We start from the raw sequence: 19,082 nt of genomic DNA on the forward strand, positions 1-19,082 counted from the left end.
CTTTTGAATATATTACTTTATTTTGCTAACGGTGAAATGTATATTTTTGAAAAATTAAAGTGGAGTCTCGGGTTGAGAACCACTGATATAGGCCAATTTTATTATTTAAATGTTGATTACAACATAGTAACTAAAGTGTTATCAAATAGATTGGCAAAGTATTTAACCAAGTTCTTTCTTTGGCTTGGCTTCGCGGACGAAGATTTATGGAGGGGGTAAAAAGTCCACGTCAGCTGCAGGCTCGTTTGTGGCTGACCAGTCCGATGCGGGACAGGCAGACACGATTGCAGCGGTTGCAAGGGAAAATTGGTTGGTTGGGGTTGGGTGTTGGGTTTTTCCTCCTTTGCCTTTTGTCAGTGAGGTGGGCTCTGCGGTCTTCTTCAAAGGAGGCTGCTGCCCGCCAAACTGTGAGGCGCCAAGATGCACGGTTTGAGGCGTTATCAGCCCACTGGCGGTGGTCAATGTGGCAGGCACCAAGAGATTTCTTTAGGCAGTCCTTGTACCTTTTCTTTGGTGCACCTCTGTCACGGTGGCCAGTGGAGAGCTCGCCATATAATACGATCTTGGGAAGGCGATGGTCCTCCATTCTGGAGACGTGACCCATCCAGCGCAGCTGGATCTTCAGCAGCGTGGACTCGATGCTGTCGACCTCTGCCATCTCGAGTACCTCGACGTTAGGGGTGTGAGCGCTCCAATGGATGTTGAGGATGGAGCGGAGACAACGCTGGTGGAAGCGTTCTAGGAGCCGTAGGTGGTGCCGGTAGAGGACCCATGATTCGGAGCCGAACAGGAGTGTGGGTATGACAACGGCTCTGTATACGCTTATCTTTGTGAGGTTTTTCAGTTGGTTGTTTTTCCAGACTCTTTTGTGTAGTCTTCCAAAGGCGCTATTTGCCTTGGCGAGTCTGTTGTCTATCTCATTGTCGATCCTTGCATCTGATGAAATGGTGCAGCCGAGATAGGTAAACTGGTTGACCGTTTTGAGTTTTGTGTGCCCGATGGAGATGTGGGGGGGCTGGTAGTCATGGTGGGGAGCTGGCTGATGGAGGACCTCAGTTTTCTTCAGGTTTACATCCGGTACCGCACGGATGGCAGTCTCTTCAATCTGAGGCGCCTGCAAGCTCACACCAAGACACAAGAGAAACTTGTCCGTGAACTACTCTTTGCAGACGATGCCGCTTTAGTTGCCCATTCAGAGCCAGCTCTTCAGCGCTTGACGTCCTGCTTTGCGGAAACTGCCAAAATGTTAACCAAGTTAATACATACGGATCAAACTAGATTTGTTAAAGATCGGAAATCTACATATAACATGGCAAGGTTGATTAATACATTTTGTTCAAAAGAGGGGTGATTTGAGTACAGCTCTTGGCGTGTACTCATTGGAATTGAGGAGAATGAAGGGGGATGCGGAGTTATTTCTTCAGCTAGAGCTGTGGATTTCAAACTTTTCCTTTCCACTCACATAACATCTTATGTAACCCCTATGACATAGGTGTTATGTAATTAGTAAGGTATTACTTAAGGTGGTATGTGAGTGGAAAGAAAAAGTTTGAAAACCACTGAGATAGAGTGTGGTAAATCTGTGGAATTTGTTGCCGCAGGCATTTATGAAGGCCAGGTCATTGGGTGTATTTAAGACAGAGATGATAGGTTCTTGATGAGCTAGGGCATCAAAGGTTGTGGGGAAAAAGCCGGACAGTGGGGCTGAGTGGGAAAATGGATCAGCTCAAGATTAAATGGCAGGGCAGACTCAATTGGCGAATAGCTCATTTCTGCTCCTATGTCTTATGGTCTTAAGAGCAGACACCATAGAACCATACAGAGCCGGTGCCAAGGGGGAGTTTTTGCTGGCCCCCCCAAATAAGGTATTGTGACCACCCCCACCCGCTCGCGTCACTGGTCTCCACACGATATAAGCAGCATGTTTGAGGGGGAAGTGTGACGGTGGCAGCTCTTGCCCTCCACCCCCACTTAGGGAGTTTTAGAATGTCAGATTGAGCCCCTACCCTAATGTCTCCAATTAGACTTGTTCTGACAACAACCCTGGAACCATAGAACATTACCGCACAGACACAGGCCTCTTCGACTCTTCTAGTCTTTGCCAAATTAATTTTTTTGCCTAGTCCCACTGACCTGCACCCAGTCCACATCCATCCGTACCGCTCCCATCCATATATCTGTCCAAATCCTGTTAAATGTTAAAACTGAGCTCTCATTCACCTCTTCAGCTGGAAGCTCGTTTCACATCCCCACCACTCCCTGTGTGAAAAAGATCCCCGTCATGTTCCCTCTAAACTCTTCCCCTTTCACTTTTAACCCATGTCCTCTGGTTTGTATCTCACCTACCCTCAGTGGAAATAGCAGCCCATTTTTCCAGCTGGTCCAGATCCCTCTGCAAGCTTTGAAAACCTTTGCTGTTCACAACACCTCCACTCTTAGTGTCATCTGCAAACTTGTTGATCCAATTTACCACATTATCAACCATAACACTGATATAGATGACAATCAACAATGGTCCCAACACCCATCCCTGAGGCATACCACTAGTCACAGGCCTCCAATTATCTACCACTACTCTGGTTTCTCCCATCCAGTCATTGTCAAATCCAGTTCACTACTTCACCATGAAGGCCTAGCATTGAACCTTCCTGACTAACCTCCCATGCAAGACCTTGTCAAGGGCCTTACTAGATTCCAAGTACAGAACATCCACAGCCTTTCCTTCAGCAACTTTCAGAATCAGAAATTATTGTCATGAACAAGTCACGGAATTTGGTGTTTTGCGACAGCATTATAGGGCAAACATTCATATTATAAACCACCTTGGCAACCTCCTCAAAGAATTCCTGGCAATCTCGTCAAAAGTTCTATAAGACTGGTTAAACATGACCTACCATGCACAAAGCCATGTAAACTATTCCTAATCAGACGACAAAAATCAGGCAGATCCTGGCACAATGATACAGTGACAATTCAAGTTGAATTGTTAAAAAATGAAGCCCTTGCACTGTTTCAACTGCACTTTTCTTTATACCCTTTATTATGTCTTTGTAACACTATACCCTACACCCTTACTTACTGTTACACTATACAATGCACTTTTGTTTTATTATTCCATTGGCTGCTTAAAAACAAAACAAAGCTTTTCACTGTATTCCAATGGACATGACAACAAACAATTCAATAGTAATTCAATAGTGGGCAGCACAGTTTAAGATTCAGAAAATGCAAGCTTGAGTCTGATGGTCTACATTACCTGCGTGGTGCCACAACTAAGGATGGTGCAAAAGAGAATCTAAGAATGGGATGGGAAAGATCCAAATGTCATGGTCTTTGTGTGAACCAATGACACAAAAAGGACAAGGAAGGAGTTTCCACTAAACACATATGAGCAGCTGGGGACCAAAAGAAAAAGCAGAACTGTAAGTAATCATCAACAACCTGCCCTGTCCTAATCACATGGATGTTATAACAAAGAAAGCATACTTTCAAAGAAGCCTAAAATTTTAGCATGTCCTCAGGACTCTTAATAACTTCTACAGACATGCAACATGAACTATCCTGTCTGGATGAATCACAACATGTTACAGGAACTATGCCCAAGACAGGAGAGTGGTAATACAGCTCAGGTCGTCATGAAAATCTTCCTCCTCTCCATTGACTCCATCTATCCCGAGAGAGAGAGAGAGAGAGAGAGAGAGAGAGAGAGAGAGAGAGAGAGCTGTCAAAATCTGATCATGCCTGCTTCTTCCCCCTTCCGTTGGAAAAAAGACAGAGGAGACCAATGGTTCTCAACCTTTTTCTTTTCATTCACATAGCACTTAAAAATTAGTAAGGGATTGCTTAAGGTGGTATGAGGGTGGAAAGAAAAAGTTTGAAAAACCACTGTTTTAATTGTGCCTAATTGACTCGTTATGTGCACGGTTTCATAACTCCAAAGGAAATGGGCCAATGACAATTTTCTCTAGCAAAATATTTCAGTATCAACTGGGTCTAGAGCAATGATTCTCAACTTTCCCTTCCCATTCATATACCACCTTAACCAATCCATTACTAATCATAGAGCACTTATGGCATAGGGATTACTTAAAGTAAGAGTGGAAAGAGAAAGGTTGAGAACTACTGGTAGAAGACAGTCTAAAAAAAAATGTCACATTCGAGAGGCAATGCTTTTAAGGTGAGGTGGGGAAGTTTAAAAGAGATATGTGTGGCAAGTTTATTTGTATATACACATGGTGTAGGTGCCTAGAACAGCTGCTAGTAGTAGTGGAACATGCACAGAGAGTAGGTGTCTGGAACAGGCTACGAGTAGTAGAGGTGGAAGCAAATCTAATATAAACATTTAAAGGGTTACTGGACAGATGTGTGAATATGCAGGGAACAAGAGGATTAAGCATCATGTGCATGCAGCAGAGTTTTAGTTTACCTTGGGCACACGGGCCAAATGGTCGGCTCCTGTGCTGCACCGTTCTCTCTGTTCACCAAAATTCTCTTGTACCCTAACATTTACTGTTTTTGTCCCATCCCAAATTAACTTCACAAAATAAATCACTTGGACCTGTGGGTATTAAATTCCATTAGTTAACACTCCATGCAACATTCAATTGGATATTGCCTTCGACAAACTTCCTCGTTATTAACAACATCACCAACCTGCATTATAACATCTTGAAGGAAATGCCTTCCAAAATCACACATTCTAAGTGTTCCCATAGATTTGGTGGCATCAAATAATTTAAGAATGATGAGTGAGAAAATGGAACCGCAGATCAATTAGTTTGTCATTAGTAATCTGTAAATTTCAATCTATAATTATAGAAATAGGACATTTGGAAAACAATTACAGAATAGGGCAAAGTTAACATAGAGTTATGAGAGAGAACTTCGACTTATCTGTAATGGATTACACTGGCATGCGTGAGAATTGGTTTACAGTCAGAAAACATAGATATGGTTCGACCTAAAAGGGGAGGCAGGTCTCTTCAGCCCGGTTAAGCAACCTGCATAGGAGAAGGACACTCTAATATAAAACCTACGACCCAAGGACATGGGTCATTATGTGGTTTGGCAGGCTCTGATTTCTGTGGGTACAAGGGCCCCAGATGTTTCCAATTTGCATTAATGATTTGGATTAAGAGATCAAGGATAGCATGGAAACTTGCAGCTGACATAAAACTGAGTAGGCGAAGTAAAAGAATGCACAGAGGCTTCGAACACAAGTTAAGTGAATGGGTCAATACATAGAAAAGCATAATGTGGAAAAATATGACGATATCAACTTTAGTTGTAAAAGAGAAAACTCAAGTATTTTTAAAATAGTGATTGAAAGGAGTTGGTTTCTACAAGGACCTGCATCTCCTTGCACATAAATCATTGAAAATTAACAAGCAACTGAAAAGGTAAATAATGACTAGATGAAGGGTTCTGGCCATTGTTTTTCTCTCTCTGATGCTGCTCAACTGGCTGAGTTCCTCCACAGATGTTTTTTTTTCTGCAGCTCAATGAATTTTATTGCAGGAGAACTCAACTGAAAGAGTAGAGATGTCTTGCTCCAATATTAAGTCGCAGGCGGAATCTCACACAAAATATTGCATATAGATCTAATTTCTCCACCCAAGAGAGGATTTACTAACAACAAAGAGTTCAGCGAAAGTTCATCAAATTCATCCTGAGATATCGGATTTGTTGTACTGTGAGATTTTAAGTGATTTGAACGCATATCCTTTTGAACTTATAAGAACTAGAGATGATCTCTTCAAAGTGGAGTTAATGATTTCCTGGGTAAGGTGCCTGGACCCAATCACAAATTAAGGTGTCATCTTAAAATATTATTTTCCTTTGCTTTTAGCTAATTGTTAAATAAAATAAATGTTGGTAATTCCTTTTGAAATTCATAAAATCCTGAAAGGTGACTGTGAAAACCATGAGTGTTATAAGAACATAAATAGGCACAGAGGTAGACAATCCAACTCCTCTATAGAAGAGGATCAATGCTGACCTTCTATATCACCACATATTCCTGTGTTCATGTACATTATACACAAAATATATTTATTTTGTTTGTCCGTAAAGGCATACAACGAGATACACTCAGTGTTGATAACCTATCCTTTGATTTGCCTTAATATCATGTCAGAGATGGAAATAATTTTTTTCATTCGGAAAGTACTGAATCTTTGACGCAACAGACAATGCAGGCTTAACTGCCCAAAATTTATTCAAGATAAAGAATATTAAGATTTGACATATTAAGCCAAATCAAAGGATAAGTTGTCAACACTGAGAGGCATCACTTTGTGCGCCTTTACGGGCAAACAAAAGGAAACAAATTTTGTGCATTATGTAAATGAATGCAGGAATGTGAGGAGAGGAAGAAGGTCAACAATGATCCTATTTTCTGGAAGAGCCAGATTGTCTACCCTTGTATCCATTTTCTGTTCTTAAAACATTAATAGTTGTCACAGTCAACTTTCAGGATTTTATAAATTTCAAAAGGAATTACCAAAATGTATTTAACAATCAGCTGAACGCAAAGGAAAATTAATATTTTAAATATTAGATTCAACTCATTTAATATATTTTGAAACAAATGATCCTTTCTCCTATTGTATTTTCTACCTCAATGGGCTGCATAATTTCAGTTTTTGTCATTTCCAAGCTGATATCAAAGGTATTTGGTTTCCAGGGGACCAAGGATATAAATGTGAGAGTGGAACTGGAGTTCAAGATCAGCCATGAAACAGAATGCCAAAGCAGCTCAAGGTGGCATTTGCACAAAGTTTGTTTCTATTTATTAAGTCCTTACTGTAATAAAAAAAATCTAAACTAACTTACTAACTCAATTGACCTACTCTACAAAGGATGAGATTCTTACATTGTCGTCACTTGATGCAACCTGACTGGACTGCCATATTGATTGAAATCTACCTGCACCCTGATATCATGTCAGAGGTTGAGCAGACAGAAGAATTATTATACGGAATACAGAGGAAAATATGATAGTGTGGCGGCGCACATACTCGTAGCGAAGCAGCCCCACTTGTACCGCCGCAGCTGCGAGTACATGGCGCCATCGGGGGACCTCCTTGCCCCATGCCTAATGTTTTAAAATTTAAATTGAAAAATTGCTAAAGCACTTCTAAATAACAAAACAACATAAATAATTCAAAAGTAACTTAAGTTTATTCTTTCCGGTCTTAAAATCCCAACCGAGAGCAAGGGGCACACAGATCTAACCTGATGTGGGATTAAGATTTTATTTTCAAGGCTAGGTATGGGGAGGATATCAGCAAATTAGAGCTCTACTGCTGCACTCCTAATGATTCAAGCAGTGGCGTACAGCTGTGAATTAGCCAATGGAGGTTTGCTGGCAAGTCTGGGACATCCACATTCCCCTAATGTACTGACAATTAATTTTAGATCCTTAAAATTTGAGGCAAAATCTGCACATATAATTGCATTCAATTCCCCACTCTTTCCTCAAGAGGGCACCGGAGGACCTTAACAGATATAGCACTTGAGCCACCCCCAAGATGCACAAGCTGTAGGCCTTTTCAAATTGCCTTGTAAAATGGAGTAAACTAGGCAATTTTCTTGGTTGACGACCCAGGTATATGGCCATTTGAAAGGGTCCTACCCTTTCCTACCCGCGGCAGGAGTATTTCCAGGGCGCACCACTCCATAACTGTGGACAGCGGTCGTAGATCAGATATGGTTCGACCTAAAAGGGGAGGCAGGACTCTTCAGCCCGGTTAAGCAACCTGCATAGGAAAAGGACACTCTAATATAAAACCTACGACCCAAGGACCTCGCTGCCACATCCCAGCTGGCTTGGCCACGGCACACAAACCATGGGTGTAAAGGGTGGGGCCAGTACTGCGCACACTGCACTCCACCTAAAAGCTCCTTTGCGCAGGCCCGAGGACATGTCCATGTCCTCCCCCTCAAAAGATGCACACAAACTCAAGCTAGCATGCTGGAACATAAGAACCATGCTAGACAAGGCTGACAGCCACAGACCTGAACGTCAGTCTGCCCTCATCGCACATGAACTCCTCAGACTCGACATCAACATAGCCGCTATCAGCAAAGTCCGCCTTGCAGATGTAGGCAGCCGCCAAGAACACAGCGCGGGCTACACACTCTACTGGTCTGGCCAGCCTCAGGCTGAACGATGCCTATCTGGTGTTGGCTTCATGGTCAAGAACTCCATTGCCTCCAAACTCGAAAACCTCCCGACAGGCCACTCTGACCGGATCATGTCCATGCGACTCCCCCTTCAAAACAAGCGATGTATCACTCTCATCAGTGTCTATGCTCCAACCCTTCAGGAGGAACCAGCAGAAAAGGAAAAGTTCTACACTGACCTGCGCAACCTCATCCAACGCACCCCTACAGCCGACAAGGTTGTCATCCTTGGCGACTTCAACGCTCGCATCGGCAAAGACTCAGAAACCTGGCCAGGAATCCTGGGCAAGCAAGGTGTTGGCAAGGTGTTGACAACGGGCGCCTCCTGTTGGAGCTCTGCGCAGAACAGTGGCTTGTCATTCCTAACACCCTTTTCCAGCAGAGACACAGCCTGGAGACTACCTGAATGCATCCCCGATCCAAACACTGGCACCTCCTGGACTACGTTCTAGTGTGAGGATGAGACAAACGAGATGTGCTCCACACCAGGGTCATGCCCAGCACGGAATGCCACACCGACCATAGGCTTGTTCGCTGCAAGCTCAACCTTCACTTCAAGCCAAAGTCCAAGTACAGTGGAGCCCCCAGAAAGAGGTTCAATGTTGGAAACTTGCAGTCAGACAAAGTGAGAGGAAACTTCCAGGCAAACCTCCAAGCAAAGCTCAAGGATGCAAACTGCCTCACGGACACGTCTCCTGAAACCCTCTGGGATCAGCTGAAAATGGCCATACTGCAATCCACTGAAGAGGTACTGGGCTTCTCCTCCAGGAAAAATAAGGACTGGTTTGACGAAAACAACCAGGAAATCCAGGAGCTGCTGGCAAAGAAGCGATCTGCCCACCAGGCTCACCTTGCAAAGCCTTCCTGGCCAGAGAAAAAAACGAGCCTTCCGTCTTGCATGCAGCCATCTTCAGCGCAAACTCCGGGAGATCCAAAATGAGTGGTGGACTAGCCTCGCCAAATGAACCCAGCTTAGCGCCGACATTGGCAACTTCAGGGGGTTTTTATGAGACACTAAAGGCTGTGTACGGCCCCTCACCCCAAGTCCAAAGCCCTCTGCGCAGCTCAGACGGTGAAGTCCTCCTCAGCGACAAGATCTCCATCCTCAACCGATGGAAACTGTTCACACTTCCAATCTCTTTTCAGTGCCAACCGCTCAGTCCAAGAATCCGCCCTGCTCCAACTCCCTCAACAGCCCTTGAGTCTTGAGCTGGATGAGGTCCTTACCCGAGAAGAGACATATAAGGCAATTGAACAACTGAAAAGTGGCAAAGGAGCAGGTATGGATGGAATCCCCCCCAGAGTTCTGGAAGGCTGACGGCAAAACTCTGCATACCAAACTGCACGAGTTTTTCACGCTTTGCTGGGACCAAAGAAAACTGCCTCAGGACCTTCGTGATGCCATCATCATCACCCTGTACAAAAACAAAGGCGAGAAATCAGACTGCTCAAACTACAGGGGAATCACGCTGCTCTCCATTGCAGGAAAAATCTTTGCTAGGATTCCCCTAAATAGAATAATACCTAGTGTTGCCGAAAATGTTCTCCCAGAATCACAGTGCGGCTTTCGCGCAAACAGAGGAACTACTGACATGGTCTTTGCCCTCAGACAGCTCCAAGAAAAGTGCAGAGAACAAAACAAAAGACTCTACATCACCTTTGTTGACCTCACCAAAGCCTTTGACGCCGTGAGCAGGAAAGGGCTTTGGCAAATACTAGAGCGCCTCGGATGCCCCCCCAAGTTCCTCAACATGGTCATCCAACTGCACAAAAACCAACAAGGTCGGGTCAGATACAGCAATGAGCTCTCCAAACCCTTCTCCATTGACAATGGCGTGAAGCAAGGCTGCGTACCTGCACCAACCCTCTTTACTATCTTCTTCAGCATGATGCTGAAACAAGCCATGAAAGACCTCAACAATGAAGGCACTGTTTACATCTGGTACCGCACAGATGGCAGTCTCTTCAATCTGAGGCGCCTGCAAGCTCACACCAAGACACAAGCGCAACTTGTCCGTGAACTACTCTTTGCTTTAGTTGCCCATTCAGAGCCAGCTCTCCAGCGGATGACATTCTGTTTTGCGGAAACTGCCAAAATGTTTGGCCTGGAAGTCAGCCTGAAGAAAACTGAGGTCCTCCATCAGCCAGCTCCCCACCATGACTACCAGTCCCCCCACATCTCCATCGGGCACACAGAACTCAAAACGGTCAACCAGTTTACCTACCTCGCTGCACCATTTCATCTGATGCAAGGATCGACAATGAGATAGACAACAGACTCGCAAAGGCAAATAGCACCTTTGGAAGACTACACAAAAGAGTCTGGAAAAACAACCACCTGAAGAAACACAAAGATCAGCATGTACAGACCCATTGTCATACCCACGATCCTGTTCGGCTCCGAATCATGGGTCCTCTACCGGCATCACCTACGGCTCCTAGAACACTTCCATCAGCGCTGTCTCCGCTCCATCCTCAACATTCATTGGAGTGACTTCATCACCAACATCGAAGTACTCGAGCTGGCAGAGTCTGCAAGCATCGAATCCACACTGCTGAAGACCCAACTGCGCTGGGTGGGTCACGTCTCCAGAATGGAGGACCATCGCCTACCCAAGATCGTGTTCTATGGCGAGGTCTCCACTGGCCACCTAGACAGAGGTACACCAAAGAAGAGGTACAAGGACTGTTTAAAGAAATCTCTTGGTGCCTGCCACACTGACCACCGCCAGTGGGCTGATATCGCCTCCAACCGTGCATCTTGGCCCCTCACAGTTTGGCGGGCAGCAACCTCCTTTGAAGAAGACCGCAGAGCCCACCTCACTGACAAAAGACAAAGGATGAAAAACCCAACATCCAACCCCAACCCACCAATTTTCCCTTGCAACCGCTGCAACCGTGCCTGCCTGTCCCGCATCGGACTTGTCAGTCACCAACGAGCCTGCAGTAGATGTGGACGTACCCCTCCATAAATCTTCATCTGCGAAGCCAAGCTAAAGAAGAAGAAGAAAAGAAAGACCCTTTCAAAACCCAACCGAGTCCCAGATCTACCTCAGAGAAGGTCAGGGGACCCAGTAAAACTTACTTGGGCGTTCTGCTCCGGCGAAGTGAAAGGGAAAATGGCCAAACCACTCCAGTGATGTCAGCACTTGCGTGCATCACAGAAAAATCCCTGGTTGAAGTGCTGCTGCCATGAATAGGGATTGGGAGGGCCGTAATGAGCTGATGCTATGAACGGGGTGGGGGAAGTGGTTGCAGCCGCGATCGGGGGCGGGGAGAGCCGCATTGAGCTTCTGCTGCAAACGCCGCTCCGGTTCGCAGCGACAGCTCAATGTGGGAGTGGCACTGGCAGAGCCGTTCCAGCAGCATGGGGGATTATGGGTAAGGAAGATGGCCATTGGTCCCACACTCCGCATTGACCCGTCACCATGAAATGGAGTGGCACATCATGGCAGCAACCGCTCCCCTCCATTCACAGCAGCGGCATGATAGCCGGGGGTGGCGGGGGTGGCGACTGACAGGGGGGGTGAACTTTAAAACAGAAAGGGAACCGACTGCGTGATGCGTCACTCACCACATCATTGCAGGGGCGGTATCCCTCCTAAATTGTCAAGTTGGCAATTTATTAGGTAGGTGTGGCTGCAATTTGAAAGGTGCATCCTGCACCCATGACCCAGTAATCGCACCCAGGTCCCAGGAGGGCAACCCAGGTGCTGCAATTTGAAAGGACTGACTGAGGTGCTCCCCTTTGAAAGTCTTCACATTTAGCTCCTAAAAGTATCGAAGTTCTCATCTACAACTTTCTTTTCATTAATAATTTAACATTGCATGAAATATCATCTTGATTGCAAGGAATAAACAACCAACTAAAATTACATGCATTAATTAAAATTTTCTGGTTAAATTACAGTTGGCCATAACATATAGATTTATTTCTCAGAAAGGAAAACTCCAAACATGCTTGATTATATACATGAATGTGAAAGAAAAAGGACCTGGGAGTACAAGAGATACGATGTCATGTTATAAGTCAGTGACCACCACACCAGAAATATTGTGTCTCCTCCATCAAACTCCTCAACAACAAATTCAATCAGTGACTCATGCAGGACTCTTTATTTTGCATTTATTGCTTTTTTCTCTCCTCTTTGTACTGCAGTCAGTTGTTTACATTTTATTTGTTTACATGTACACATTGTGTACAGTTTTATTTGTACTACCAATAAGTGGTAATTCTGCCTGGCCCGCAGGAAAAAGAATCTCAGAGTTGTATGTGATATCATGTATGTACTCTGACAATAAATCTCAAATCCATAGGAGGGATACGATTATGTTAGTGGTTCAGATTGATAAGGATGTTACCAGGACATGACAGATTAAGTAAAAAGGAAAGACTAGACAGGCTGGGATTTTTTCCCCTTGGAGCATAGGAGGATGAGGTTCATGAACCTTAAAAGTTTTGGGGACATAGATAAGGTAGATGGCCACAGTCTTCCCAAGATAGGGAAGTCTAAAACCAGAGGGTATAGGTTTTAGATGAAAAGGTGGGGGAACTTTTAAAGGGACCTGAGGGTCAACTTTTTCACTCAGAGAGTATTTATATGGAAATATGCTGCAATTATAAACATTTTAAAGACTTTTAAATAGGTACATGGGGAGGAAATATTCAGAGGGATATGGGCCAATTCAGGCAAATGGGACTCAGAAGACAACATTGACAAGAATGGCCGAAGGGCCTGCTTCTGTCCTGTATAACTCTGACTCTATGGAGAAGCAAGAAGATCCATAAAGATAATCCTCTCTTCAATGGCTTTGCCTTAGCTAAAATTTCAATAAATTTCTCATTACTTTGACATCTAATTTTAGCCTATTTATATTTTATAATTGTATTCCCTGATAACTTATTGTAGAAGCCAAGGGCAGTTCAAGATCAATATGTATAAAGTAGTTCTTTAAAGATGCAATTCAAGGAGAGGGTCATGAAAAAAACAACAATATTTTACTTCAACACATGAACGGGCAGAAAAAAAACATATCATTTACAAGACAGGCAAGAATTTAACTCTGTCCAGAGCACAAGTCTGCAACATAATTTCAATAAAGATGATTACATCCATAGAAGCTAAATAGGTTTTAAGTCATAAATAAACTATACTGTAATAGCATAGTGAGTGAATCTTGTTTCTTGTCATGTGAACACTGAAACATGGAGGTAAAAACAAGATTGCAGAAGGCCTGAATGTAATCACAAAAAATGTTATTCTGACATTGTGATTTGAGGGGAGAAAGTGCAATTAATTTGAAAAGTGCACCATTAATATTTTCTAACATTAGTTCCTTCAATATTAGTTTGTGTTCACTAAACCAAGTTTGAGTCAGATGGCTGAGAGAGTCCATTAATTCATTATATGCATTGAGGAATGTGGTGTCGTGTTTTACAGCATTATGAGATTCAAATTCAAGACACAAGATGGAAAATCATCACCAACTTTATGATTTTCTTTCTGGGTCCCAGGGTTCATTTCCATGAGTCAATCATTCAGAAGTAGGCTTTCACACCTCATTACGTGATGCACTTATCCAGCTCCTTCCTTCAGTGAAGTTGAATTTCACAGTGGTGAGCTCATCAATAAAAAAAACATTTAGATCTTCTGCAAATGAAACACTACTAGAGACAAAAACCTCTCAGTTCCTTGGTCATTGACTGATGAATGGGTAAACACACTGAATAAAGATCCATGGTTATGAATTTGATTTGCCTGTTACGTCAAAATTCGAGAAAACAAGTTGACTGTTGTCACGATTAATCCCGTTACTGTTTTTACCATAAATTCTTAAATCCAAAATGGTGCAAGAGCATTTTGCAGTTCCTAGATACCATGTAAAACTACATTTTTCACTGTATCTCAGTACATACGACAATAAACAACAAATTAACTAAATATATTAGCCTGTATCAGTACAGCGAAGCAGATCAAAAAGGCAAATCGAGATATATGAATGGAAACTAAACTTGGGCTTGAACATTTTCAGGGAGACTATGTGCTGAAAAACACAATGCTGGAGAAACTCAGCAGGATAAAGATACAGAACCAACATTTTGGGCTCGAGTCCATCATCAAGGTATGTACAAAATGTAGGCAGGCACCCAGTTGCCCTCTCTAGATCTTTTTTATTTCTAATTGCCGCTGAGACATCAACTGTCTTAAGGTCACTACTCCCCTCTCTTATTTCAATCTCACCTCCTCTGAACACTCGGCCCTCCACTCTCCCGACAACAATCCCAACCTCACTAACAAACTCAATCAGAGGCTCATTTAAGGATACTGAGGAGTGTGATGGTGAAGTTTACGCTGTGTACAGTTTATTTTTTTGTACTATCAAATAGCAGTAATTCTGCCATGCCTGCAGGAAAAAGGAATCTCAGGGTTGTATGTAATGTGTTACAGGATTATGATATTTTGCAGGGGGGTGGGGAACAGAGGGTGAGAGCAGTGTCCAGGGAGTATGGCCACCTAGCTAGGAATAAAAAAGATAACAAAGGTAGGATGGAGATTAGGGTAGAAGGTAAAAAAGAGAATATATGTGAGGGTCATTCTCTGAGATGCATATATTTTAATGCAAGAAGCATAGTGAACAAGATAGATGAGCTGAGAGCATGGATAGATACTTGGGGTCACGATATTGTGGCAATTAGGGAGACCTGGCTACAGGAGGGGCAGGACTGGCAACTTAATGTTCCGGGATGCATTTGTTTTAGATGTGATAGATCAGGGGGTAAAAAAGGAGGAGGAGTTGCTCTGCTTGTTAGGGAGGACATTACTGCCGTGAGGTGGCAGGATGGTATGGAGGGATTGACCAGTGAGGCTGTTTGGGTGGAATTGAGGGGTGGAGGAGGCAAGAGAGTGCTAATAGGGGTGTATTACAGACCACCAAATGGGCCAACGGAATTAGAGGAACAAATTTGTAGGGAGATAATGTATATGTGTGAAAATCATAGGGTAGTGATCATGGGAGATTTTAATTTCCCTCACATTGATTGGGATACCCATACGGTTAGAGGGCTGGAGTTCGTTAAATGTGTTCAGGATTGTTTTCTAAATCAGTTGGTAGAAGAACCGACTCGGGATGGTGTAATACTGGATCTCCTGTTAGGGAACGAGCTAGGTCAGGTAGTGGACATTAATGTTGGAGAACCAATTAGGTATAGTGACCATAAATCTGTTAGTTTTAGGGTAGTTTTAAGGAAGAGCAAGGAGAGGCCTAAAGTTGAGGTTCTGGATTGGAAAAGAGCAAATTTCATAGGAATAAGAAGGGATTTGGGGAGTATTGAGTGGGACAGGATATTTTCAGGTAAGGATGTTAATGAAAGATGGAGGATATTCAAAAAAGAAATTTTGAGGGTACAGAGTAGTTATGTCCCAGTCTGGATCAAAGGAAAGGCTGGAAGTCATAGGGAGGCTTGGTTTTCAAGGAATATTGGAAATTTGGTTAGGAGAAAAAGGGAGGTGTACAAGAGGTATAAAGAGCAGGGAGCTGAGAAGTTGAAGGAGGACTACAAGGAGTGTAGAAGGAATCTTAAGAAAGAAATTAGGAAGGCCAAAAAAAGGCATGAAGAGGCTTTGGCTGACAGAGTAGAAATAAATCCAAAGGGTTTCTATAAGTACATTAAAAGTAAAAGATTAGTGAGAGATAAAATTGGACCCCTTGTAGATAGCGAGGGTAGGCTGAGTGAGAAGTCTGAGGAAATGGGGGAAATTTTGAATGATTTCTTTGCCTCGGTATTCACTAGGGAAAAAAATGTTGAACCAGTTGAAGTAAAGAAAAATAGTGGGGAGGTCATGAAGCATATAAGGATAACCGAGGAGGTAGTGATGGCTGTGTTAAAAAAGATAAAGGTGGATAAATCTCCCGGACCAGACAAAATATTCCCTAGGACACTCAGGGAGGCTAGTGGACAGTTAGTGGGGCCATTAACAGAGATACTTAGGATGTCACTGGCCACGGGGGTGGTACCAAAGGATTGGAGGGTGGCGCATGTGGTTCCTCTGTTTAAGAAAGGGTCCAAATGCAAACCTGGGTATTATAGGCCTGTAAATCTGACATCTGTGGTGGGCAAGTTGATGGAAAGTGTTCTGAGGGATGCTATTTACAAATTTTTGGAGGTACAAGGATTGATAGGGAGTAATCAGCATGGTTTTGTCAGGGGTAGATCATGCTTGACAAACCTGATTGAGTTCTTCGAGGGGGTTACAAAAAAGGTTGATGAAGGGAAAGCTGTGGATGTTGTCTATTTGGACTTTAGTAAAGCTTTTGACAAAGTTCCCCACAAGAGGTTAGGAAAAAAGGTGGAGGCATTAGGTATAAATAAGGAGGTAGTGAAATGGATTCAGCAGTGGTTGGATGGAAGGTGTCAGAGTAGTGGTAGAAAATTGTTTGTCCAATTGGAGGCCAGTGACTAGTGGAGTTCCTCAGGGTTCGGTCCTGGGTCCACTATTATTTGTTATATATATTAACGATCTGGATTTAGGGGTAGAGAATTGGATAAGCAAGTTTGCGGATGAGACAAAGATTGGTGGTGTTGTGGACAGTGAGGTAGATTACCGTAGATTAAAAGGTGATTTAGGAAGGCTGGAGGTGTGGGCTGAGAAATGGTTGATGGAATTTAATACAGATAAATGTGAGGTGCTGCATTTTGGAAAGGAAAATTTAAATAGGTCATATACATTGAATGGTAGACAATTGAGGAGTGCAGAGCAACAAAGGGATGTAGGAGTTATGGTAAATAGTAGCCTCAAGGCTGATACTCAGGTAGATGGTGTGGTGAAGAAGGCATTTGGAATGTTGGCCTTCATAAATCGGAGTACTGAATTCAAGAGTAGGGAGGTTATAATGAAATTGTACAAGGCATTGGTGAGGCCAAATTTGGAGTACTGTGTACAGTTTTGGTCACCAAATTATAGGAAAGATATAAACAAAATAGAGAGAGTGCCGAGAAGGTTCATGAGAATGTTGACAGGATTTCAGGGTCTGAGTTACAGGGAAAGGTTGTGCAGACTGGGGATTTTTTCTCTGGAGCGTAGAAGATTGAGAGGGGACTTGATAGAGGTGTTTAAGATTTTAAAAGGGACAGACAGAGTAAATGTGGATAGGCTTTTTCAATTAAGAAAGGGGGAGATTCAAACTAGAGGACATGGTTTAAGATTGAAGGGGGAAAATTATAAGGGGAACATGAGAGGAAATTTCTTTACGCAGAGGGTGGTGGGGATGTGGAATGTGCTTCCGGCAGACGTGGTCGAGGCGGGATCATTGGTTACATTTAAGGAAAGACTGGATTGTTACATGAATAGGAGGGGACTAGAGGGGTATGGACCGGGTGCTGGTCAGTGGGACTAGGAGGGTGGGGATTTGCTACGGCATGGACTAGTAGGGCCGAACTGGCCTGTTCTGTGCTGTAAGTGGTTATATGGTTATATCTGTATTTTTATATTCTATATTTTAGTGGATTACTTTGTGGGTTGGATAGGGAAAGACACACATATTTTGAAACCCAGACGCAAAGTAACCCACATTCAGTCATTAAACCAGTGGGTTTTTTTTCCTCTGAAAGCCTGAAACAATGAATGTTTGCTAAGAAAGATACCTATTTAAACAGAAAGGCATCTGATCAAACAGGAGTCCATTTGCCATAATGACTCGTGCTTTCGAAAAAAAATGAAACTAAAACAGTATTGCTCAAGCCAGCCATGTGATTAAGACACTTCAAAAAAGCACCTTGAGTATCATCAACCAGATTGCTCTGAAGGCAAAATTAAAGTAACATCAGGAGTAGATGGGCACGCCTGCTGTTTCTCTTTGTCAAGGAGTTGGAGGAGCAGGAGGTCGGCAAGAAGAGAGGTAAGTACTATAATTAAAGTAATAACCAGGGCTCGGGTCTAGCGGGTCGAGCAGGGAGCCATTGGAGGCGGGGCGAGGAGTGACTGACAGGGTTAACTGGTAAAGGACTAATAAAAAGAGGGTAAGGTAAAAGAGTGGCCAGGGAAGGAGTGGGGAATTCAGGCTTTGGCTCAAGAGGCTTCAGCGAGCAGAGGCTGAGGTCAAGCTTGTCAAGTTAAGGTAAGACTGTTTAATTGCTTTCGTATTCTTTAGTAATTTCTACTTATTTGCTGTTCTCTGTGTCAGATGTGGGAAGTCATGGAGTCTTCTAGCATCCCTTATGTCCATATCTGCATCAGGTGTTCTGAGCTGCAGCTCCTCAGGAACCGTGTTAGGGAACTAGAGCTGCAGCTCAATGACCTTGCTCTGGTCAGGGAGAGTGAGGTCGTCATAGATAGGAGTTACAGCCAGGTGGGTCACACCAGGGCACGGGAGGAGGACAGGTGGGTCATGGTTAGGAGAGAGGAGGAATAGTAAGGTGGTAGAGAGGACCCCTTTGGCTGTGGCCCTCAACCACAGGTACTCACTCCTGTTTGGGTACTGTTGGGGGAAACAGCCCAGCTGGGGAAAGCGTCAGTGGCTGTGCCTCTGGCACTGGGTCGGCCTCTGAGGCTCAGAAGAGTAGGAAAAGGAAGTGGAGGGCAATAGTCAGAGGGGACTCGATAGTCAGGAGTACAGACAGGGGATTCTGTTGTCAGAGCAAGGAGAACCGACTGTGGTTTGCCTCCCTGGTGTTGAGTCAAGGACATCCTAAAGGGAGAGGGAGATATGACAGAAGTCATGGTACATGTAGGCACCAATGACATTGGGAGGAAGAGAGAAGAGGTCCTGAAAAGTGAGTACAGGGAGTTAGGTAGAGAGTTAAAAAGAAGGACTGCAAAGGGAGTAATCTCGGGATTACTGCCTGTGCCACGTGACAGTGAGAGCAGGAATAGAATGAGATGGAGGATGAACGCGTG

The 19,082-nt window shown here is 43.8% G+C and overlaps 1 protein-coding gene across 3 annotated transcripts in view; it reads right to left on the reverse strand.

Annotated features, from left to right (window-relative positions):
• Window positions 1-19,082, reverse strand: part of dync2i1 (dynein 2 intermediate chain 1) — a 125,677-nt gene that overhangs the window by 65,814 nt on the left and 40,781 nt on the right. For 2 of the 3 annotated variants that reach the window (XM_069914721.1, XM_069914720.1), the window contains one exon: window positions 4,427-4,558. The exons of the other annotated variant lie outside the window; for it this stretch is intronic. In XM_069914721.1, the coding sequence (XP_069770822.1) occupies window positions 4,427-4,558 (132 nt within the window). The remainder of the gene's footprint in view (window positions 1-4,426; window positions 4,559-19,082) is intronic. 3 annotated transcript variants of the gene reach the window in all.

The sequence above is a fragment of the Narcine bancroftii genome, chromosome 1 (genome assembly GCF_036971445.1).
Source record: "Narcine bancroftii isolate sNarBan1 chromosome 1, sNarBan1.hap1, whole genome shotgun sequence".
Taxonomy (NCBI): Eukaryota; Metazoa; Chordata; class Chondrichthyes; order Torpediniformes; family Narcinidae; genus Narcine; species Narcine bancroftii.